The sequence below is a fragment of the Rhizophagus irregularis genome, chromosome 25 (assembly GCF_026210795.1).
Source record: "Rhizophagus irregularis chromosome 25, complete sequence".
NCBI classification, from domain to species: Eukaryota; Fungi; Glomeromycota; class Glomeromycetes; order Glomerales; family Glomeraceae; genus Rhizophagus; species Rhizophagus irregularis.
This window is the reverse complement of record NC_089453.1, coordinates 606,460-632,272: the sequence shown is the minus strand read 5'-3', so window position 1 is coordinate 632,272 and position 25,813 is coordinate 606,460. Positions and strand designations below refer to the sequence as shown.

At 28.3% G+C, this 25,813-nt stretch overlaps 4 protein-coding genes across 4 annotated transcripts; 2 read left to right on the top strand and 2 right to left on the bottom strand.

The window, feature by feature from the left end:
• Nucleotides 1–457: 457 nt before the first annotated feature.
• OCT59_016622 (uncharacterized protein) lies at nt 458–1,484 on the bottom strand. The gene has a single exon (XM_025313066.2). It carries the CDS (start codon nt 1,452–1,454, stop codon nt 924–926), a length of 531 nt encoding a protein of 176 aa, XP_025188060.1. The 5' UTR covers nt 1,455–1,484; the 3' UTR covers nt 458–923.
• A 9,979-nt stretch (nt 1,485–11,463) lies between these two features.
• Nucleotides 11,464–13,611, top strand: OCT59_016621 (uncharacterized protein; the record flags this gene model as incomplete). The annotated part of the gene is made up of 6 exons (XM_066145817.1): nt 11,464–11,755; nt 11,831–12,141; nt 12,380–12,503; nt 12,586–13,203; nt 13,276–13,517; nt 13,588–13,611. The coding sequence occupies 6 exons, from the start codon at nt 11,464–11,466 to the stop codon at nt 13,609–13,611; spliced, it is 1,611 nt and encodes a 536-aa protein (XP_066003560.1).
• A 1,210-nt stretch (nt 13,612–14,821) lies between these two features.
• On the top strand, nt 14,822–15,314 carry OCT59_016620 (uncharacterized protein; the record flags this gene model as incomplete). Its single annotated transcript, XM_025329955.2, has 3 exons — nt 14,822–14,875; nt 14,967–15,040; nt 15,125–15,314. 3 exons carry the CDS (start codon nt 14,822–14,824, stop codon nt 15,312–15,314), a joined length of 318 nt encoding a protein of 105 aa, XP_025188062.1.
• A 2,014-nt stretch (nt 15,315–17,328) lies between these two features.
• On the bottom strand, nt 17,329–21,987 carry OCT59_016619 (uncharacterized protein; the record flags this gene model as incomplete). The annotated part of the gene is made up of 7 exons (XM_025324047.2): nt 17,329–18,318; nt 18,401–18,720; nt 18,799–20,483; nt 20,571–20,861; nt 20,963–21,064; nt 21,137–21,332; nt 21,415–21,987. The coding sequence occupies 7 exons, from the start codon at nt 21,985–21,987 to the stop codon at nt 17,454–17,456; spliced, it is 4,032 nt and encodes a 1,343-aa protein (XP_025188063.1). The 3' UTR covers nt 17,329–17,453.
• Between the last annotated feature and the right edge of the window lie 3,826 nt (nt 21,988–25,813).

Here is a 25,813-nt window from a genome sequence, read left to right as displayed (position 1 = left end):
TCAATAAGTCACAATTAAATATTGAGTGTGTAACTGAAATTCAATATTTATTTCAAATGATTTTAAATATAAAGGTTTTCTTATTACGAATGAATTTGATTTGCTGAATGAGCCACAAATGTGGCTTATTTCAGTCAATCATTCACCTAATGTATTATCACCGAGATTCGAGGCTAAAAAAAAAAGAGGTATGGACTCTACAACAACCTATCCTTTTTTTTATAACACAAACCGGGTTATAAAGTATACGTACAACATATTATGCATTTTCGTTATTTAAATTGTCAAAGGACTAAAGTGATTAAAGAAAAACAAATAGTACAAAGTGTATTTATAATTCCTTTAATTATAAAACTGGAGATTCATAAAATGTCAATATGATTTATAATAATATTTAAATTCAAATTCATTTGTGAAAAATTGCCATTTTATAAACAACGAAAAGTAAATATCTGATAAAGCAGCTAAACTTTTATTCATTTATTCAAATAATTAAAATTGATCACGCCTCTTAATTAAAAAAAAAGGTACAAAAAAAAAACTAAATTTGAAAGTTCAATTCTAAACTTTCTTGTAATCAAAATCATAATAAGGATGGATGTCTGGAAATACAGAACGTTAATCTATAGTTAACCTTATAGTTAACTACAAATGAATAATGATAATAATAGGAATGATGATAATAATGAATGCCCTATAATTTATTTACTAATGATAATGATATTTAATAATAATAAAATAACAACAGAAAATTTAATTTGATATAATGTCATATATTTAAAGCATATAAATCATAAATTTTTAATATCGTATTTCTTTTAACTTATTGGATGTCTTAAAAATTGAGTAAAAAAATTGAAATATATAAAAATTATATATTAAATTATATTTCACAATTTAAAAAGATTTTATCATAATTAGGATCAATATTTAGAATAATAATTATTATAATTATATTTATTACCGTTATTATTATTTAAGAGTAAAATATCATTACCTTGACCAAAAGTAATAGGAGAATAAGAAGTTGAAAATGAGGCAGGAACAGGATAGGGATTAGAAGTGGTAATTTCTTTATTTTGTGATAAATATGGCGACCTTGTCGTTGATTTAGTATTTTTACTAATTTTTTTATAATGAATTTCATGAACCCGATTGGCCAATTTTTCATAAACTTTTTTCTCATCTGGAGAAGCATCTTTCCATAAAACTCCAGTAACTTTACTTATTACTCGCATGTTACAATTTCCTTTACGTTTTGCTTCCTCTTGGACATTTTTTCGACAAAGTAAAAAAGCATTAGGGGGTCTTCTTGGTCGAAGTAATGATAAATTACTTAGAGTAGAAATAAAAGTTTCTGGATTATTCAATAATGGCGGGAAGATATTACTTCTATCCAATTTATCAAGTAATGACTTTGCTAAATCTTCTGTCGAAAAATTATGCGTCGACATAATTAATAAGAGAGAAGTAAAGATTCTTTTTTAAAAAAAAGGGAGTCAATAAAGATGAATTTTATGATTAAGATGGGCTAATTAATGTGATGACTAAGAAGTCACTCTATATCACAAATTACAGTACACAAAACCTCAATAAGGAATTTCATTCAGAGGAGAATGAATTACAAATTAAATATGGACATTTCGAAAAAGATCATGAGAACTAAACATAGATCGACAAAACTTGAAAAAACAGGTATAGATACAGGATCTCCTTATTGGCAAAATAATGATTTTGGATTTAGTAGTTATTTGTATTTCAGGGATACTTTTAAAATGGTAGATTAGTGAAAGCCTAACAATTTGTTTTTATTATTTATTATTCAGGGATTTTTAATTCTATATTTATTTATTATATCAATAAATACGAAAGCAGGTAAATATTTACCTGAACGTCAAACTTGGCAGTTGGCAGTTAAAATCTGGTTAAATGAACGACGCGTAACATCAAACAATAAGAAAGAAAAAAAAAGCTCCTTAATCTAAAAATAATAATTATTCACAATTACGTACATGTAGTCATTGTAAGTTAAAAACCAGAATTTTTCTGAAAAAAACAATTCTAGAACATTGTCACGTGTTTGATATAACTTCTTTTTAAGCTTCGCGTTTATCCGTTTTTATAACTCATTAGATAACCGATAACCCAGATTTAGTATTATATCAAGTAAAATGAAACAAAGCCTTTGATATTATTAATATCATACAAAATTCTATATTTATAAAAAATTAAAGTATAACTCATTCTATTTAATGAATACATATTTATTACTGTAATATAATTACGCTTATCGTGTGTAACTTTTCTATAAAAGATAAAATAATTAATATGTTTAATATATGTTATTATATACTAAAAAGTTGAAAGAACAATAAATCCTCTTTTTTTTTTATTAAAATAGAAAATAGATGAGCTATCGGATAACAATTACATTTTTACTACAAAGAGCGCCAATACGAGAATTGTTATTAGTTTCATGACCTAATACAAGTAATTTAATAATTTTATCATTGTACAATGAAATGCAAGAAGATTTATGGGTGGCCTTTTTAGAAAAAAAGAAAAAATTGTATTTTTATCAATTGCAGAGTATGGGAAATCAAAGTAGGTATGGATGAGACGTCACTTTCACGTTCACTTGTTTTATTCAAGAAGTTTTGTGGCGTGAGATAAGGGATTATTTTGTTATATTTGGAGAAATCAGTATACATATACGAGTAATACATGAGAATCAAATGTAAAAATACAAATGCCAATTGATTTCAATCTTGATTTTTTTTTTCATAACATCCCTACTAATATTTAATTTTAAACAAAGAAACCAACTGTTGGACAAAGAAATGCTGATGAAAGTATTAGAAACTAACGAGACACTACGTAATTAAGATAAAATTTTTTTCTGGTCGTTCAATGAAACAACTTCGGGACTTTCATTGTTATTTTTGGACAATATTCATATCATCAATGCAGAAAGGTAATATTAGAATTGCCGATATTTTTTGTGGCTCTACACTCTTATTTAATATATAATAATTTTTATCATTTCCTATTAGGAATGTAGAGATACGAAAATGAATCAATGTACAAAAAACGAAATTCGGTGCATTAATTCATTTACGTTAACAGTGACACGGCTTTTATAATCGAATCTTGAGATGATTTTGAACGAGGATTTCTAAATTTAAATGACTTTCAAAGGGCTGAATTTACTATTATTCTCATTGTCTTGCCTGTTTTGTTACATTATTTGCGGATCTACTGTCCGATACTACTAAACAATTATGGTTATTTATACATAGAAAAAAGTTTCAAGAATGTAGGATTATTGCGATTTTCACTATGAAGATATCACATTCAAGTGAATTATGTCATTATGTGTCTATATAAATTTCTTTGAATTACATTTATTATTAAGTTTGCTGATTCTGGATGAGAACATTCAAGGAAACTTAAAAGACACTTTACTTTCTTTGGATTTTCTTTGTTTTTTAATGTTTTTCTCTTATTTTTAGGAATGGATAGGTTCTGTTTCGCATTCTGCTTCGTTCTACCAAGAAAAATTAAAAACTAGAACGTTGTATCAAATTTGAGCGGTTCTCGATTTTTAAAATTGTTGGAACAGTGTTCTAATTTCAAAATCCGTTAGATTAAAATTGGTTCCAGTACTGATTCAGAAACACTCTGTTTGGACTGTATTCTACTTTGATCTTTTTTGTCTCTCTAATTTTTGGTTTTTATCGCAATATCGCTTTCTTATTTCTTGATCTCTCATTCTCACTTACTCTCGGTTCTTCCATAAACTTTAAAGTTAGTTTTTTATCATTTGGCAAACGTTAAAAAGGGTAATGATTTTTTTTTTTACTTATCAAAATCATGAATATTTTAGTTTTTAAACTACAAATACTTATTATATTTCTGGTATAAAATTTCAAATAAAAGAAAATGAAACCACATATCGAGGAATTATCTGGAATTATCAATCAAAAGGAGAATTAATACTCGTAAAGATTCAACCAATTGTATTCAAAGAAATTATTCAAATAAAAAATTGTACATATATATTACAAAATTTAATGAATCGCGTGTTTAAATTTAATTAAGCTTTTGTGTCGATTCATATTACAATTTTTATTATGGTGTTTTTTTGAACCAAAAGAATCAAAAGAATTACACATATAATTAATTACAATTGGTCAGTATCTAGAGATTGAGTGCTCGATTATTTATGACAAAATCCGATTTGTGAGGTTGTCGTGTGATTTTTCTTATTGAAAAAGAAATGTTTTTACACGAATTTTTAATATTTTTATTGCAGAATTTTTTTTTTTTTGAATCCTCAAAATTATCCATCCTATCAAGAGTTTTCAATACGTATTTTATATTGGAAAATTAATTTTTTCTACAAAAATACTGAGGTACTACATCGTCTATTAATCATAGAAGAATGAACCAAAGCTCATTGGATTCATATTAATGAGACGCATCGAACGGTATGTCTCTAGCTTCAATATATGAAAGGTTATTTGTATTTTTTTAGTTGACATTGAGAATATCTCATTATGTATCGAGTCTAAAGCCATGAAAATACCACCATTTGATGCGTCTTATTATAGTGAATCGTCTTTCCATAATCATTGGGCGACGAATACAATAATGATACCTCTTATGGGTGTCCTATCCTTACTAGGTACTTGAGGAGGAGTGAGGCCAATATCATCCAAAAGTATATAAAAGTGGTTTTTTCTGATGTAACAGGAGAATATTTCTTCTTTAAATAAAGAAAGTACTAAGAATTTCAATCATACTTTATTTGAAAGCAATATTCTATACAAAACTTCATGTTGAATTAACAAGTCGTACGTATTATATATTTTGTTTAATGTAATATTTGGAGCCAAATTCTTTTTAGGCAATGCCGTGTATCCTTCTACTTTTAAATGAATAATAAGTAAAATTGGCCGTTTTTTTTTATTGTAATACATAAAAATTATTGTTTACCTTTATATATTCTTTTGCATAAGAAAGTTTGTTTGCAAGATTTTGCAGTCTAATAATAAAAGTATAATTAAATAATAGATAATTAGAGATAATACTTATTTTTACACACCAAAGTCAAAGTATGTCTTGGATGAGTTCCAGGCATTCTTTCAATTAACATAATATTTTTTTTATAACAAATTATTTATAATTCAATCTTTCTTATGACTTCTGAAAATTATACGCAAATACTATATAAATTTATGGCCAGTCTTTCGTTACGCTACCTGAAAGGCATATAAGATGTAAAATTTTGAAAAAAAATCATTATTGATAAATTCTTCATTACGCTATAAATACACGCTTAAATAATCAAGTAAAATGGTGGCCAGGTGCTCAGTAAAATTTACATAATATACCGTACCATTCCAAAATTAAACAACCATTTTTTGAACTTAATTCCGGCCAAAGTAGTCATAATTCTGGTCAAAATCGCCATAATGCGAGCTCGAGGTTGTTTAATTTCGGAAATAGTACGGTAAATATATTTAATTATAAAAATAATTTCAATCATTAATTTATTTTTAATACAGAATAAATAATTATTATAAACAGAAAATTTTTTTAAAAAGTACAATTATTTGTGTTGTGATGTATTTAATAATTTTATGATTTATTCAAGAAATTTGTTCCAAAATTTTTAATTGAGGTAAATTAAGGGCTAAGGGTGTGGAATCCTCCAGAACAAACTTGATCATTGACATTATTATCAGAATGAGTGGATGTATTATTAAAACTATTACTCATATCAACAGAAGATTATTTGGAGACAATTTTGTAATCTATGTCTATACCAAGCTTTAAAAAAACCACATTAATAAAAATGTACACTTAATTTTTGACCAATTAATTGTCAACTTTGCAATCTTCTTAATCTTCTTAATCTTCTTCTGAATAAATAATCTGAAATACAAAATATGTGAGTACTATTGAACCAAACAACATGAATATTTGGCATGGTAACAGAACAAATTTCTTTGCAGGTAATGCCTATGCCTACTAGGTTTAGACACTACACTCATCAGGTTTTTCCCATAACAGAAAGCTAATTTCAACCCTGCACCAAGTACTCTTACCCTGATGCCTGTTATCCATGCAGCAAAACTCAGACACACAACTTATTTGTGCTATTAGGAATTTCTGAAATCAGAGAAGGACGTTCACAGTAACTGTGGCCACGATGCGCTTCCAGTTCTCTGATATATATATATATATATATATATTGAAACTCCTAATAAAAATAAATCCATTAAAAGATATCACAATATTGGAGGTTCATAATTGTTCCTCCTTCAGAACAAAAGACCTCACATGACCCGTGAGAAAGGTACATAATTATTCCTCCTGTAAAGAACAATAGTTCTCACATCTTTGTCATGCTATGGTGGTCTGGAATTGCCTTCTCAAACAGCATGAAATTTAAAGATAAATAGTACCTTAATTAAAACTAATCATTATGGTTCTACAAGTCCAACAATAAAAAAGATTTTCAGAGCCAAAAGATGGTGAGATCTTTTGTTTGCCACTCTTTACAACCTCCACTTGTTGTCAACTTTGCAATCTTCTTAATCTTCTTAATCTTCTGAATAAATAATCTGAAATACAAAATATGTGAGTACTGTATCAAGTACATGCTAAGCCCACCTTTCAAACACTCACAACATTTTAATGATAAAATAATACCTTAGCCTCTCTGTTGCAAAATAAATAATATAAAAGATTATTAGATATCTAATACGAAAAATGTTAAAACTACCATCAGCAGAATAATTTTTTTGTCAACTTACCACAAATGATTTTGAAATATATATTCAAACATTTCACATTCGTCTTCTAATCTTGATTATTGAGGGAGACTGGGAGAGTAATGCTTAGTTGCATAGTTATTAGAAGGATTAATACGAGGGATTTCAAAAAAAAAAGAATTATTATGTTATAACGTGTAGAGAATTTGTGGAGTGAAATATTGTAAAAAAAAACTTGTTATAAAGTGTAGGAAAGAGTGAAATATTGTAAGAAAAAAAAAATTTTACTTACAGGATAACACCCATCTCTTTCACTCCTCCTTCAGACGCAAATAAATACTTATCTAATAAATACCTTTTTTTTCACGCGCGGTATTGTACATAATATACTCATTAACTTACGAGTCATGACTAATATTATAAATAAAACATTATTTTCCTATTTAATTTTACCATTTCAAAATATTTTTTTAAGGTAAAATTTTATTTTTATTCATTTATATTATTTTAGTTTTTGTATATAAAAAATCGTGACATAATCAAATATGATTATTACTAGTTGAGTTATCTGTTATTACCATATGATCATGCTGAGTCATTACGACTTTACGTGCACATGATTTGACGGCTAGTCATTTGTGATATCATCGAAAAAAATTTATTATAGCGGACTAATTATAGAAATAAGAATATTAATAGGTTTTTTAAATCTTATACAAAAATCTTTTTTTATTGTTATAAAAATTAAAAAAAAATTAAAATCAATTATAAAAGAAAGAACATTTTTAAATTAATAAAACTAATAACATAATAGTAAATATATTAAAGTCTTCTAAATTAAAAAGACCATTCATATGTTGCAAAATTTAATATATTGTATTACATTTTGCTTTAGTTATTCTATAGTAAATTAATTTAACCCTCCAAATTTTTTGTCCAAACGAAATGCATTGTCATATTTAAGCATCACTTTTATCGCTCCCCATCTTCCCTTCTTGTCTATCAAACGTATGTAATTCAATACGAAAAATCACATGACAACCTCGCAAATCGGATATTTTATTTAATTGAGCGGTCGTTAAGACGCTGACATTTGAGAACGTTAAAGTTAACAGAATTATAATAAAAAGTACGTATTTTTGATAAATCACTAGATCTGAGTTCGAAATATAAATCTATATTACTCGATATAATATATTACTCATATCATATGAATAAAGGTTAGGTTACTCATGCAAAAACAATTACTCATGACTTGCAACACGTAATCTTAATGTCGTGAGTATATAACATAAATAATATAAATACAGTATGTCCCCAATACCTTATTTTAACGAAAAGTCTGCTTTCTCTCTGTCTTCTCTTCCTTCCCTTCTCTTTTGGTTTCTTCACCCGATAGGACTTCTCTTTTCTTTAGGTCTTCCTTTTATTAGGTCTTCTCTTCGGTTCTTTTTTTACATCTTCTTTTAGGTATGTAGGTGGGAGTGTGGGTTGTGTTTCCTTCGTTTTCCCCTTCCTTTCGTTATCCCCTTTCCCTTCTTTCCCTTTCGTTATCCCCTTTCCCTTTCGTTATCCCTTTTCCCTTCGTTTTCCCCTTTCCCTTTCGTTATCCCCTTTCCCTTTCGTACTCCCCTTTCCCTTCGTTATCCCCTTTCCCTTTCGTACTCCCCTTTCCCTTTCGTACTCCCTTTCCCTTTCGTTATCCCCTTTCCCTTCGTTATCCCCTTTCCCTTTCGTTATCCCCTTTCCCTTTCGTATTCCCTTTCCCTTTCGTTATCCCCTTTCCCTTTCGTACTCCCCTTTCCCTTTCGTACTCCCCTTTCCCTTTCGTACTCCCCTTTCCCTTTCGTTCTCCCTCTTCCTTTCGTACTCCCCTTTCCCTTTCGTACTCCCCTTTCCCTTTCGTACTCCCCTTTCCCTTTCGTTCTCCCTCTTCCTTTCGTATCCACTTTCCCTTTCGTTATCCCCTTTCCCTTTCGTTATCCCCTTTCCCTTTCGTACTCCCCTTTCCCTTTCGTACTCCCTTTCCCTTTCGTTATCCCCTTTCCCTTTCGTTATCCCCTTTCCCTTTCGTTATCCCCTTTCCCTTTCGTTATCCCTTTTCCCTTTCGTTATCCCTTTTCCCTTTCGTACTCCCCTTTCCCTTTCGTACTCCCCTTTCCCTTTCGTTATCCCCTTTCCCTTTCGTGCTCCTCTTTCCCTTTCGTTCTTCCCCTTTCCCTTTCGTTATCCCTTCCCCCTTCCCTTTCGTTTCCCCCCTGATCAATGTTGCTGCACCTCAACGTGGTGATCAGGTGACAACAAGTTTTTTAAAGGACTTGGCTAAGTCAGCAACAAATATTAGCGATTTTTTAAATATATTTATAACTATGAATTAAAAATAAAGATTTTATTTAATTTCTCATTCAATTTTTAATAATAAGTGCGAGGTAACAGAAGAGAATTACTAGTTTTAAATGGGAGGAAAGAAGGGAATATCTACCTTTTCCCTTTCTTGAAACTATAAATAATACAAATTATAAACCTCGATATTTCTGTGTACATGTATTTAAACAAACGATCGTAAAATAGACGTCTAATTACTTATCAATTTAAAAAAATATATAATTTATAATATAAATTTCAAAAATAAAAATGGCTTTTGCCGATGAATTTTTACGAACGAACAAGTATATTCGAGAATTATGAAGGAAAATGTTACAATAACGAATTATTTTAGGATTAATGCTGTCGAGAGAGTTAATGTTTAGGATTTTTATATCTATTTCATCCCGATTTCTTGACAGTTTATAATATTTCGTTATAATTCCACTAATATACATTCAAATATGTTTAGTTAAATATTCGGCACGACGTGACGTCTTTTCAAGTGTAAAGTTGAAAATTATTTTATCCTTTATTGAGAATTTAGAATAAAATTATTAATAAAATAAAACAAGTTCATTATGACTGTTAATTTTTTATGATTTTTCATAATTAGTCCATTAATTAGCCCGTTGTATATACTAAAACCAATGCATTCTTTTTACAATTATTGCAAAGATTGGATACACAAGAAATATATCGTCCCAATTTTTTCAAGATCTTTTATTGAATAATTTTATCATTTGCGATTAAAGAACATAAGTTAGAATTAATAGATAGAATTACAATAAATGTATAATTTATTTTAGGGATGACCTGGGAAACAATAGGACATTATTAAGTATTAATTGTATGATGCCATTATTGAATGAATATTACCCAGAGTATATTTTAAGGTATTCATTAGAAACAAATATTATTATACTTTTCAATATTTTCAAATGATTAATTTAACTCAAAGGTCAAAATACTTACAATTATAATTTAACAATATACTATTCAAAAATCAATAATATACTTAATTATCCACAAGAATATAATTGGCCTTTAGAATTAATTAAACCTAAACTTAGTCCATTTGTTGAAACAATAAGTGGAAATATCTAAAAAACATGGAACGGAGAGACAATAATTAATTTTAAATGGAATACATATGGAAATATTATTATATGATAATTTGGATTAAATTTATGCCATTACTTGGATGCTTTACTGCTGTTGCAACAATTCCACATCTTATATTACTTTATTTTTTTAAGATATTATTAATTTATTATGCTGATATGACTCGTGAAAAAGTCCAGAACTGAAGAAGAATTTATTAATCAAACTTAATATTCAACCTGTTGATGAAGTTTCCTTGCGACAATTATTAGAGGAAATACAAAAAATGCAGCCAAAGCAATAATAGATTATATAGTTTACATATTTTTTTTGATTTATATTAGTTAGTTTTTAAGTAGTAAAGATTTTATTTATAATTTGATCACTGGAATTATAGAGTATTATCTTTACAAGATGGATCGGGTTGTAATCATTGTAAAAATATTTTATAACTGATAATAAACATATTATTTTTCAAATCTTGAAAAAAGGCAAATAACGCTTACGTCACATCTTGTTTTTTTTGATAGTTTTCCAGAGCCTTAACCTTTGAATCTAGTACTAGATAGCTCTGATTTAGCCTCTAAAACTCTCAATAAAATAAGTCAGATGAAGTCAAAACTCCAGAAAGGTTCTTGATCTTAGTTTGGTGCCTTTATGTTCTTTATGAACTTTCAGTTTCATTCTCGAGAAAACCAACGTACATAAATATCTGCCAGTTTATGGGCGCAATCTCCTTGTATGAATCTTGTATTTGCTATCAGAGGATTATTTGAGTCCGTAAAGATTGATATGTTGACTTTTAAAACAAGGTTATACGGTCCGATGATCTTTTGAGTCTGGTAATGTCAATTTTTAGCACAGTCATGTGAATTTTGAAATTTGAACTTTGATCGGACTTCGCTACCATTAACTGTGCTGAGTCCTGTGATGTTAATCAATCGGACCAAACTAAATTTACGTTAAATTTTTTATACAACTTTGCCCTTCTTTAATCGGTACAGTCCTATTTCAACATTTGTTATATTGTTATACCAAATTTTACTGATTATCAAGTTACACGATTTATTTAGATCATAAATTTCTATTTTAGATCTTCAATAACGCCTTCCTATGCATCCACACAAAAGACACAGGTATTGTGTGACCATTATTTGATATATAATTCATAATTACGTATGTTGTAACAAATAAATCTTTTAAATTCTATCAAATGAGTGATACTACGAAAAAAATCAAAATCGATAAAATTGAATATGGACATATACAATCTAAACTACATAATGGACCTATTACTAAATTAGAAATATCTCCAAATGAAAAATACCTTGTTACTTATAGTCAATTTGATCTTTCAATCGTTGGCTGGAATGTTGTTGAAGACATAAATGAGGGAAAACTTGAACCGGACTATAAAATAGATTTTATTATTTCAAAGGGAATCATAGAACAAATATGCGTTTCAGATGATAAGAAACTTGCGTATATTTTCGAAAAAAGATTAGGTAGGTTGATAAAATTCCATGGTCATATATTTAATTCACCACAGTAACGTTCAATTTTTTTTATATACTTATTAGAAATAATCGATATTTGTAATAATAAAGAAGTTGAATTAAATTTAAAATTCGATGCTTGCTATTACACTTTTAATTTTAATTTAAAGGGAGAACTTATCTTATATGATGATGTTCGTAATCGGATTTATTCTATACAAATTAAAAATAGCAAATGTATGTGTAAAAGAATTTACGAGATAAGCAAAGATTTTCAGTTTATCAGCATATCAAAAGACGATAAACTTTATTTTGCTTCAAATGATTCCATTTACGAATGTAATATTTTTACTGGAAAAAGTATAAGAATATTTTATAATGATGAGAATAACAAGGTAATAAAATTGTTCAGTCGATAAGGAATATGCGGATTTTAATGACCGATATTTTTATGAGACATCCAATATTGAAATCGTTATTGGTATCATCAATTCCTATTGATTGCCGCAATATTCTTAATGACTGAACTATAACTCCTCAGTTATTGGATGGGTGACGACCGACATCTCTATTCATCCAAATAACTTTTTGTTTAAAAGTGTATTATATAATTAATCATTATTTTATTTTTAGTATAACAAGCTTATGATCAATATTTCAAGTAATGAACGTTTTACTTGTCTAAAAATCAAAGATAAAATTATTATTTATTCAATTGAATTAGACATTCCTATTGCTTCTTTGGATATAAATAATGGTAACTTTTTTTTTTTAAAGAGTTTTATAATTATATTATTAAGATTTACTATATTGAATAATTGTTTTTATCTATTATTTAGATACTCAATTATATAATTTTATGAAACTAACTGGCTCAAGTAATTTATTACTTCCTTTATTAAATAATAGTGAAATTTGGAATTCCATCATGAAACATTATTGGGAAAAACGTTTAAAGCATTCAGAACAGAATAACGAATTATCAAAAGAATACAGAACTGAAAGTTTACCAAATCAAATTCAAATTACAAATGAATACGCATTCAGAGTTATAAATGGATATGTTTGGAAGATTAAACTTGAAAATTCTGATGAAATTCTTGAAAACTTGAATAAATATGTTAATAATAATAATAATATTGTCAAGGAATCTTATGAAACATATGAACGCCTAGCTATTCACTTATTTAATTCACATATAAATATTAAATATGAAGATATATCAACTGAAAAATTTAAATTTAAAGAAGAAAATCAAGAACCAATAGAACTATCTCAAAATTTAATTAAATGGAATATAAAAATTAATTATAAAAATACTGAATTGCAAGTTTATAAAAAAATTGATGTTGATAACGAATGGAGTTTAATTTGTGAAAAAAGGATTGATGAATTTAATATTTGTTATACACCAAAGCTATTAAGTGATAATTATATCTTTATATTAACAACATTTGGTATTTTTATTTATCATTTTGATGAAGTTAAGAAATCTATTTTTTTAAGCTATTTTTATAATATGAATCTAGACAAATATGATGATACAGAAAAATTACAATTTCATTATGAAAAAGTGTTCTCAACTCCTACTTTACCTTTACCAAATTATGATAGTTTCAAATTAAATGATAGTTGGGTTTCATACATAATAGATAATAAGGAAAATCTTTTAAAATATGGTGCTGAATTATTATCATTTGCGATTAAAGAACATAAGTCAGAATTAATAGATAAGATTTATAATAAATCTATAATTTATTTTAAGGAAGATGTGAGGAACAATAGGATGTTTTTAAGTATTTTTAGTTGTATGATGCCATTGTTAAATGAATATTATCCAGAGTATATCTCAAAATATTTATTAGAAACAAATTTGATTGTAGATTCTCCTTTTTATACTATAACATATAATTTACATCTTCATTCTTTTCAATATTTTCAAATATTTGATTTAACTCTATGGTCAGAATATCAAAATAATAAGAAAGTAAATTATATTTTAAATACTATTCAACAATTGGCTTGTCATATCTATAAATTTTCAACCAATATAACAAAACCAACAAAACCAACAATTACCTTTATGATTCCTTATATTAAGTTCGTTAGTTACCCACAAAAATATGATTGGTTTTTAGAATTAATTAAACCTCAACCTAGTCCATTTATTGAAGCAATAAATGAAAATTTTTACAAAACATGGAATGGAGAAGCTTTAATTAACTTTAAATGGAATATATATGGAAGATATTATTATATGATAATTTGGATTATGTTTATGACTTTATTTGGATGCTTTACTATTGTTGCAACAATTCCACAACTATATAATAATGGATTTATTCGAATTCAACTTTTGATTAATTCAATCATATTGGGATTTATTCATCTTAGTTTTGAAATTCGTCAAATGATTTATAATCCTATTAAATGGATCTATGATTTCTGGAATAAAATTGGTATATAATTTTTAATTATTTTTTTTTTTACAATACAATATTTTAAGAAAATGTATTAACTTCATTTACATATAACATTATAGGTATAATTGCATATTTGCTTCCAATTTATACTTCCATTTATTGGCTTATAATAAATGACAGAAATGATCATATAATTCGATTACTTACTTTTTCATGCCTATTTTTAAATATAAAATTTCTGTTATTTTTTAGGGTATTTGAATCATTTAGTACATATTTTACAATAATCATTAAAATTGGAAAAAAATTCATTACTTTCTTATTAGTTTTGCTTATTATTACAATAGGCTTTGCAAATTCATTTTATATTTTATTACCACTTAATATAAAAACAATCAAGTATATAAATCTTACCTCTATTTTTACAATATATAAAATCATAAAAGGTATGTTCAAAAATATATATACTGTATATTTATTTATTGATCTTGTTATTTCGTAAATAATAATTTAACTTTCTAATCTATCTTTAGGTGATCTAAGTGAATTTCTTGAATTTGCATATTTCGAACCATCATTTATAATATTGGTGGTATTATTTTCACTTTTAATTATTATATACCTTATGAATCTGTTTATTGAGTTATTAAATATGGCAATCAACAAGGATAATGATAGAGTATCATATTTGGTACAAAAAGCAGAGGTATTATTATTATCATTCTTATTTAATAATTAATATAATTGTTCATTTATTATTATAAAAAAAATACTAATGTTTCAATCTTATTTCTTAGATTTTGGCTGAAATCGAGTTATTTTACCTATTACCAAATCAAAGACGTTGGAAATCATGGTTTCCCGAAGTAATGTATGTCAATTTAAATCTATCTATTTATTCATTTTTTTTTTTTTAAAAAAAAATATAGATATTAATTCAATTTTTTTTTTAAAGGCATTATCATGCTAATGTTAATAAGACTCGTGAAAAAGTCAAAGAATTGATAAGTAAAGGTGAATTGAACATTAAAGAATTTCCAAAATTGAAGGAAGATTTATTAATTAAACTCAATCTTCAACCTGTTGATGAAGTTTCCTTGCGACGTTTATTAGAGGAAATACAAAAAATGCAGTCAAATCAATAGTATATTATATAGTTTACATATTCTTTGATTTATTTATTTAAGTTAGTTTTTAATTTATTTATAATTTGATCACTGGAATTATAGAATATTATCTTTAAGATGGACCAGTTTGTAATCAATTATAAAACCATGATTATGTTTTTATTTTATAAAATAAAATATATTATTTCGAATAGATATTAAATTGGTTGTAATTAACATTAGATGGTAAGTCTTATGGTGCAATAGTTTTCATTTATCTTCACTTTCATTTTCCAGAATTGGTCATCATAATATCACTTGAACCCAGGTTAAAAATCATATCCAATGTTTGATTCCAATAAAGGTTATACACATAACATTACGGAATTAATATATGTGGGCAGTTAAAAGGTGATAATTCCGCCTTGGTTTTTCTTCTATCAAAATTCATAATTCGAGACAATATTAGTAACACGTAATAAATCGTAATATCATTAGTCATATGATTCCTTAGATCTTCAAATTAAAAATATTTTGTAATTATGCAGAATTAATGTTATTGGACTTCAGCTCTTTTAGAGCGATTGCCATTATACCTCGCACTACGAAAAGGCAATTAAATGGGCTATAGCTTTATGAATTTTACTAAATCTTCCTTCAACTAATGATGAAGATATAAAACCTAGACATCGTCAAAAGAAGTTGAGAAGCTGATTGCTAGCATTTTATTAAAAAGATAAAAAAAACAAATCATAAAAAAAATAATAAATCCAAAGGAGATTACATACTTAAATAGTAGCAAATATTTATTATGATTTTTACATCTGTTCGACTCCAGATTCTTGATTTTTTGTTCTTAAAATTTTCTAATAGTTTTTTCAAAATTTATTGGTTCACCAACCTAAAAGCTGAAATTTGGATATACTGTAACATCGTATTAATTATAAGATGTACAAAATTGATACGGTGAAATAGACAAGATTAGAATTCTCTGCCGAAGGAAAACAAAAGCATCGGACTTTACACTTCTGGTGGCATCATTTTGACCTCCCTCTTATTGTAAAATATAATTTGTGGGCTAAGTCAGGCCCGTCGCACAGATTAGGAACGATACATTTTCTTTGTAGCGAGTAGCTTTATATTTTTATACATAACGAGGTACTGTATCTCTTCAAGCAACTGAGATCGAACATTCTTTACGGTAAGCTGAAATGAGCAACTTACATATCTATGATAATTGTCTTCCCATACGGATGCCGCAGAAACATCCGCAATATTTTTTTTATAGTTTGGTTTTTTTTTATTTCTTAATTTTGTTTTTTTTTTCATTTTTTATATTTTTATTGTTTTCTATTTGGTAGAGAACTATTAACGGAGGAACTGGGGATGGCACTAAGGAGAAACGCCGTTTTCCTGGAGTTATCATATGTGCCTGGCCCCTATTGTTGAAGAATAAATTGGTATTTTTTTTTAAATAAAGACTACTACTTTTTTATAGTTCTCTCATGTTCATGAAATTCTTTAGAAACGGACCAGGTATATGACCTAAAACAAATTGTACTTGAAATGGTTATATTCAGCGTAAAATAAAAGGACAATAAAAGGTCTAATTGATCGTTCATTTTTTTTGTTTTGTATATCTCTAATAATGTGATGTGTTAATTGACCGGCATTTTTGGCTGAACATGCCTTATTGGAAAATAATTTTCTTCCTCCTTCGAATTGAACTTTCATAAATAATGATGTTCTAGGCATATTCATGGTATAATACACGCCCACAAGTAAAAACAATCATTAAGATCATACATACATACTATTCTTACATGTACAATTAATTATTTTCACATGGCGAACATTCGTTTATTTCCATATATTTCCGCAAAATAATCATATACACTTTGTTTGACATTTTACATTCAATGAAAATGAACAAATCTGTCGTAAAATTTAAGTATTTTAAGACATGCTATATTTGGGATATATAATTTTATTTTTATACGAAATATTGCTCAAATCTCTTGACAAAATCAAAAATTTCACTATTTCAGGCAAATAAAATTTATTGCATAACCGATCTTTTATTTCTTAACAAAAAAAAAATAATTAAAATCCAAATTTTATCCCTATTATTACATAATAAAAATACATGATTATAAATATTTTTTTAAATTATTATTCTTAATCTTTCTTTTTCATAAGAGTTTGTTTGTTAACTAAATCAAAGTATAAACCTTTTTTAGAGATCAATTCTAAATGTTTACCATATTCAACAATTTTGCCTTTTTTACAAACTAAAATTAAATCAGAATTTTGTATAGTAGATAATCTATGAGCTATAGTTAAAGTAGTTCTACCTTTAGCAGCTTTATCAAGAGCATTTTGTACAACTTTTTCGGATTCAGAATCTAATGCTGAAGTAGCTTCATCCAATAATAATAATTTTGGTTTTCTAATTAATGCTCTTGCAATAGCAATTCTTTGTTTTTGTCCACCACTTAATTGAGTACCCTTTTCACCAACTCTAGTATTATATTTATCTGGAAGTGCATCAATAAAATTGTGTATGTTGGCTTGTTTTGCAGCAGTTTCAATTTCATCTTGAGTGGCACCTTCCTTTCCATAAGCAATATTTTCACCAATGGTTAAATCAAATAAAATGGGTTCTTGTCCGACCAATGAAGTATTTTCTCTTAAATAATCCAAATCCCATTGTTGAATATCAACATCTTCCATGTAAACACTTCCAGAATTAGCATTATAATATCGTAATAGTAAAGAGATTACAGTTGATTTACCACTACCACTTGAACCTACTAATGCAGTGGTTTTATTAGCGAGTGCGTCTATTGAAAGTCCTCGTAATATTTGTGTTGTCGGACGTGTTGGATAAGAGAAATGTACATCTGTGAATTTTGATGCCCCTGTTACTGGAGTTGGACGATCGTTTATACTATTCGGTGGTGAGGTATTTGGTTTTCTATCAAGTATTTCGAATATCGAAAGTGCTGCTATTTTCGCTTTTGATATATTTGGTGCAAAAGTACTAACAAAAAAAAAATATATATTAATTTAAATGAAAATATACAAAATATATAAATATTCTTCTGAGAAAAAAAAAGAAATACCTTATTTGACCTAGAGATGTTGCTGAGAAAGCAATTGCAAATAATACATTGAACATTCTAATAACGCTGTATTCTTGACTTTTTACTAATTGTGAACCATACCAAAAAGTGAGGGAGTAGAAAAAGTACATCATCGCTTGTGATAATCCAAACCCTACTGATGATACGAGAGTTCCTTTGATAGCCATTTTATGCGGTTCTGATATTAATTTATTATAAACCTCAAAAAACGTAGTTTCCAACGATAAAGATTGTATTGTACGAATATTTGAAACACTTTGATGAACTATTTGTCCTGTTCCTTCATATGCTTTGCGAGTCTAAGATAAAATAAGGAAAGGAAAAAAGTTAATAAAGAAATAATTATAACTTTATGTAAAAAGCCTTAATAAAGTTACCTTGGAACCGTAGCCAGAGAGAGATCTTATTTTGAAATAATTTGCAATTCCCACGGTTGGAGCCGTTGCAACTACAACCAATGTTAATTTCCATCCATACGCAAAAGCAAGTCCCACTCCAAGTGAGATCGTTACTGCCGTCTGGATAATATTACCCATAAGCGATCCTGTAAGTCCTTCAATTTTAGTTGCATCAACAGCCAATTTAGCGGTTAATATACCAGTACCATTATCTTCACTATCAAAAAATGCTACTTCTTGTTTTATTAATTGACCAAAAGTCATTAATCTAATACGTCTGGTCAATCTTTCTGAACTAAGCATAAAGGATGTATTTTTAAAAAATTCTGCTACAAAAACACCAACTGCAATTAATGCAAACATTCCTGAAAGAAAATTAGCTTCACTTCTTAATTCATCAGGGCGATCAATTTTAGAAAAAGTATCTAATATTGCTGCAAATAGTAAAGCAAATAATGGGAATATAGTACCATTAACAGCCGATGCTATCGTTCCAAGTATTATCAATAATAATTCTGGCTTATTTAACTTAAACAATCTTGAAAATGGTGCTTTTGTATGCTTATATTTTTCTTCTTTTTCTTTAATTTCTTCTTCTAAAGATTTAATTGATTTTGTTGTAGAATCTTTTGTAATAATTTTTCTTAATTGTGTGGATTTATTGTCTTCGTCAAAAGTGATAACAACTTCTTCATTATTTGTAACGTTATCTTTACTCGAATCATCATCCTCTTTTTCTTCATCGTCATATTTACCATCTTTTTCTTTATGGGTATTTAATTCTTGGGCTTGTACAAGATCATAATAAACACCTTTTTTCGCAATTAATTCATCATGTTTTCCGACTTCTTTAATTTCACCTTTATGCATTACAACAATTTTATCAGCATTTTTAATCGTGGATAACCTATGAGCAATAACAATTGTTGTTCTATTTGATGAAGCATTATCTAAAGCATCTTGAACAAGACGTTCAGATTCAGTATCTAGTGCGGATGTAGCTTCATCTAATAATAAAATTGGTGGATTTTTAATTAAAGCTCTTGCAATAGCAATCCTTTGTTTTTGTCCTCCAGATAATAAAGCACCTTTTTCTCCTACTAAAGTATCATATTTTTTTGGTAATTCATTAATGAAATCGTATGCGTTAGATTTTTTACATACTTCGATAATTTCTTCTAAACTAACTTCTTTATCTTCAGAAATTTTACCCCATGCAATATTTTGTTTAATAGAATCTTGAAATAATACTGGTTCTTGTCCAACTAAACCAATAAATCCTCTTAGGGTTTTTAAATTCCATTCTTTTATAGGTACTCCATCTATAAGAATTTCTCCTTCAATTGGGTCATAAAATCTTTCTAATAATCCTACTATCGTTGATTTACCGCTACCACTCGAACCTACTAATGCCACAGTTTTATTTGGTTCGATTTTTAACGTAAAATTTTTTAATACTTGCACATCTGGACGTGTTGGATAATTAAATGATACATTTTTAAATTCTATATGTCCTTCGAGTCCAGAAGAGGGTAATATTTTACCGGTAGTAGATGTTGCATCTATCAAAGATTTACGATCTATTGCTGTAAAAAGGTTTTTTGCTGAGCCTAACGCTTTAGCCACATCGGCAAAATATGGGGATGCATTTCCAATAGAAAAAGCTATTTATAAAGAAAAAAAAATTAAAAAAAAATCAATTTCCAATAAAAAGTTTAAATCACATTCAAGTTAATTAACAAAAATCGTACCTCCGATTATAACAGCAAAAAGAGCATTTAGAATATCTCCTCCAGATATTTCATTATTTAAAATCAATCTACTTCCATACCAAAATGCTAGGGCGTATGAAAAAAATAATACCATCATCATAAAACCTATTCCTGCACCACTTACTATTGCTTTCTTTCTCCCTGCTTTATATGCTAATTCTAATTGTGTTGCGTATCTAGCCAATTCACGTGATTGACCTCCAAATGCTAAAACCGTGCGAATATTGGATAAGACTTGTTCCACAATTCCTCCTGCGGCTGCGTAAGCATCTATTATTATCATTATTTTTTTTTTAAAAAGAAAAAAAATAATGAATTAGAATTGAGGAAGGGATAGAAATTGATAAGTACTAAGTGAATAAGTATTTTACCTTGTCCTTCTGCAGATCCACCACCGACAGCTTTTGACATGAAAGCTCCAGCAATCATCAACAAAGGAAATATAGAACATAATACGAGTGATAATTTCCAAGCTATTTAATAGGTATAAAATATTAGAAAACCAATTTTTAAGAAATTTTACGATAGAAGGTTTTTATATTTACCTTTAATGAAAGCGATAATAAAGCCACCAAGTAACGTAGCGAAGTTTTGTATAATCAAACCAATTTTATCAGAAATTCCTTCTTGATATAAATTTGTATCACTTGATATACGTGTAGTTATATCACCTGTTGACATGTTGTCAAAATAAGCTATTTCTTGTTTCAATATCGATGAATAATATAATTTGCGAACCCTCTTTAATGATAAGAAGAAGAGAAGGAATAAGATTAAATTTAAAATAATATATACATAATTTTGCACAGAAATTTGTACTTACTTTAGCTTGATTTTCACCGGCAATAGTCCAAAGAGTCATTTGAATATAACTAGCTAAGAACATAGCAGCTCCTAATATTACAAAATAAATAACGTATGTACGAATATTGGTATCTAATGCTCTTTTAGCTTCATCAAATTTTTCTTCATCACCAGTAGAATTATGAGTTGATATAGCCAACGAAAATCTTCCAAAAATATCAATAAATCCTGAAAATATAATGGTCATAAATGGTACAGAAACACCATTAGCAATTGCTGCTATGGCACCTACTATCATATAAAATTTATCTAGAGGGGTAGCAAATCTAAACAACTGGCTCATCGGTATGGTATTACTTTCAGTTGATGATTTTTTGTCCTTTTTCTTTTTCGATTTTTTAATTTTTGAAGAGGATTTTTCGTCGACTTTGTCATATTGATCTTCCACTTCATCGTTATCTTGTTCAGGTTTGGAAGTATGTTGTGGAGGAAGAGCGTCAACTATCGAAAAATCTATTTCTTCTTCATATAAAGTAGTAGGAGTAGTATTGATAATTTTTTCCGTATCGTTTTCTTGTTCTTTTGATGACATATTTACGATTGACTAGCTTAAAATCTTAAATAATTAATTAACTTATAAATTACTTTTTAAATAAATATTTTATCATAAAATTAACCGAATAATTTTTTAACGATAATTATTCGATAAAAAAAAAGCTTAATAAATTAGCTCTATATATATACGAATTTTAAATGAAATCGATTAACTAAAAATATAAGATTATTTGTTACATTTAAGATAATTGTAATTTTACGAGATGCAGTAGATAAACAAACTTTGTGTACCATAATCCGGTAAAATAAATTAACCGAAAACATGACGGAAATTGACGTTTTCTTAGATGGTCGCAGTATCTTTCTTGAATTGCACATTTGGTAATTTCTAAAACGAGCTTATTATTATTATATTGAGATAAGTGAATGTAAAAATGGATAAATGAAGAGTTATTTTTGGAAATCCTTTATTATTTACGATCATTTACAAGTTGATCCACTTGTCAAAATAAGTGACACAGGACAAGAAATCTTTTTTTGTGGCATACCATTTCTTAGTAAAAATAAAAAACGGTCATTATTATTTGTATTGTCTTGAATGGTTACAATGGTTACAAAAGTAAAGTTTGAGAATCTACTGCATTATTGGCATGAACATGTGGTGAAACTTACACAACCGCAGCACAATAAGGTTACATTTAGCCGTACTGCCGTAGCCGATAAGGATTATTATTTTTTTCGAGACGCATCCGCTCTAAGTATTTAGATATTTAAGAAAATTCTTGCCCTTTTTCATTTATTAATTTATTATTCAAGATTAGAATATTAATAGTAATTAATTTTCTTTTTTTCTTCATTTCATTTTTGTTATTAGGATCAATCTTTTAAATTGAAATTAGTCAAAATGACCAGATATTGTGTAATATTAGCAGCTTCATAATCATTAACAAAAGAATATAAATCGTTATTAAAAATTCGTTGTTTAATACTAACTGATTAATTCGAAGGATATAAAGTTCTACGCAAAGGTGATACAAATGTTCGGATGTCCGTCCGGTACGTGATGTTGTACAATAATAAAACCTTAGTACTTCCATTCCTAGTAAGTTATATAAGTTATAAAAAATGATATCCGATTGGCTACAGTAATTGATTCTACTAAATAATTCATTTATGAATGAAACTTTTTTTTTTTTTTATTAGAAAACATAGCAATTTTATTGAAAAATAAGGTTTCTTTTATTTCTTTTATTAAAAATAATAATTTTATTGATAATATTTTTTTTTAAAAAAACAAATAAATAAATAAATAAGACGAAACCTAGTATATAGGATGATCAGTGATGTATTACACAACTACATATCAATAATTTTATACTTCTTAAATAATGGACCATCTGTCCATATTGCTGAATATACAGCTATAAGACCTAATAAATGCACAGTATACTCGAAAGAGGGTTTAAATTTTTATTCTTTAATTATCTTACCTTTACTATTTATTCTCTTACCATAAGCGCAGCCTCTATTAAAGTTCCGTACGAGCCGAGCTCAAGCCGCAGCTCGCAATACATCAAGCTAATGAGCCAGCTCACAAGCTATGTATAACTATTTTTTATTTATGATAGATCCATTAAATTGTCTGGCCGATCCGTATTTTTTTTATTGAAGAAAAAAAAGTCAACAATCGTCATAAAAAAAAATATTAAAATTTAAAAAGGAAAGTATTGATCGGCTGGGTATATAATGAATAGATAAGTCCATTAGATTATCCGGACGATCTGTTTTTTCGTTAAAAAAAATGGATTTATACTAAAAAAAATTTTTTTTTTTATTATAAACAGATTCCAATTGCTTTTTTTCTATTAAAAATCTTAAGAACTTTTTTATTAAATATAATGAGGTACTGTATTAATTTTTTCAGGCCGAGCCAACACAAGCTGGCTTGGCTCGAAAAATTAAATCGACTTTTTTTTAATAAACAAAAATTTCAATTAAAAAAAAAAAATTTATAAAGTCGTTTCTATTAAAAAAAACAAGCTTAATTTTTTTTTTTTGAGTAAGCTTGGCTTGGCTCAAGCTAAGCTTTACTTGGCTCATCAGCTTGGCATAGCTCAACACTAGCTTGGAAAAAGCCAAGCTCAACACCAAGGGTTAAGCCAAGTCAGCTCAATTGGAGTTTTAGAGAGATCATCATCATCAAAAAATACTTCATCATTCTGGTCTGGTAGGATGTTGGTCTAATCAACTATCACTATATGCATCGCCTAAATTAAAATCATTAGTGTCTGCAACCATTAGTATATGATCTTTATCATCAACAAACACCTAACGCAAGAGACATGATGATTCCGGTCAAACACCCATATGATTCAATATAAACAACTTTCTCTTGGATGCAAACCACACTACTACAGCCGTTCGTGAACCCTGCAATACTAATCATCCCTAAGGAGTCATATGGCTGTAAAATAATACACACTTAAGGTAATGTATCTCTAAACTTTCTTCACCTAACTCTTGCCAAGGCACATCTACTTCAACAAAGAAAACTTGATTTCTTTGACTTATATCTAGTCATTTCACTGAAAATAGAGCTTTATCTAAAGCTCCGAACGGGTCGGTTTGGTCCGGATTATAGACGGTTCGGATTAGAGCCGAAATCCGTAAGAACCGAACCGAAAAACCGGCGGTTCGGTTCGGTTTAATCCGATTTTTATAAAAATGCGAAAAATCATATAGCCGGCCATCTAGTGATCGTATAAAGTTGAGCCATATATCATTGGATTCGTCTCGATGAGACGCGTCGAATGGTGGTAAGATCATGTCTCTAGCATCGATAAATCACACGTTAACCCACGCTAAATGATTTATCAATAATTTGAATCAGCAAGCTATCTATCGGTGCTAGAGACATGATCTTAGTGCCATTCGACGTGTCTCGGTGAGACGAATACAATGAATATAAATTCGTTCGTGTACGACCACTAGATGGCGAATAATATCAAGTTTCGCATTTTTTAAAAATTTTCGAGCGTTAAAAATTAAAAATTCCGATACATGAATTTATTCGTCGTCCAATGGTCATACAAATATGAATTAGAACTCATTGGATTCGTCTCGATGAGACGAGTCGAATGGTGGTGAGATCATGTCTCTAGCATTAATAGATCGTAAGTTAATTCACACTAAATAATTTATAAGAAATTGGCATTAGCAAGCTATCTATCGATGCTAGAGACGTGATCTTACCACCATTCGACTCGTCTCATAGAGACGAATCCAATGAGTCCTAATTTATATTTGTATGACCATTGGACGACGAATAAATTCATGTATCGGAATTTTTAATTTTTAACGCTCGAAAATTTTTAAAAAATGCGAAACTTGATATTATTCGCCATCTAGTGGTCGTACACGAACGAATTTATATTCATTGGATTCGTCTCACTGAGACGCGTCGAATGGTGCTAAGATCATGTCTCTAGCACCGATAGATAGCTTGCTAATTCCAATTATTTATAAATCATTTAGCGTGGGTTAACGTGTGATCTATCGATGCTAGAGACATGATCTTACCGCCATTCGACGCGTCTTGTCGAGAGGAATCCAATTATATATGGCTCGACTTTGTACGATCACTAGATGGCCGGCTATTCGATTTTTCGCATTTTTATAAAAAATCGGATTAAACCGAACCGAACCGCCGGTTTTTCGGTTCTAATACCCGAACCGAACCGAACCGAATTTTGAGCCGGTTTCGGATCGGTTCCCCGGTTTAGCCCGAACCGTTCGGAGCTTTAGCTTTATCCCAGGTTAGGGGCAACATACTAGTCGAAAATACTTTGATTTTTTATACTTAA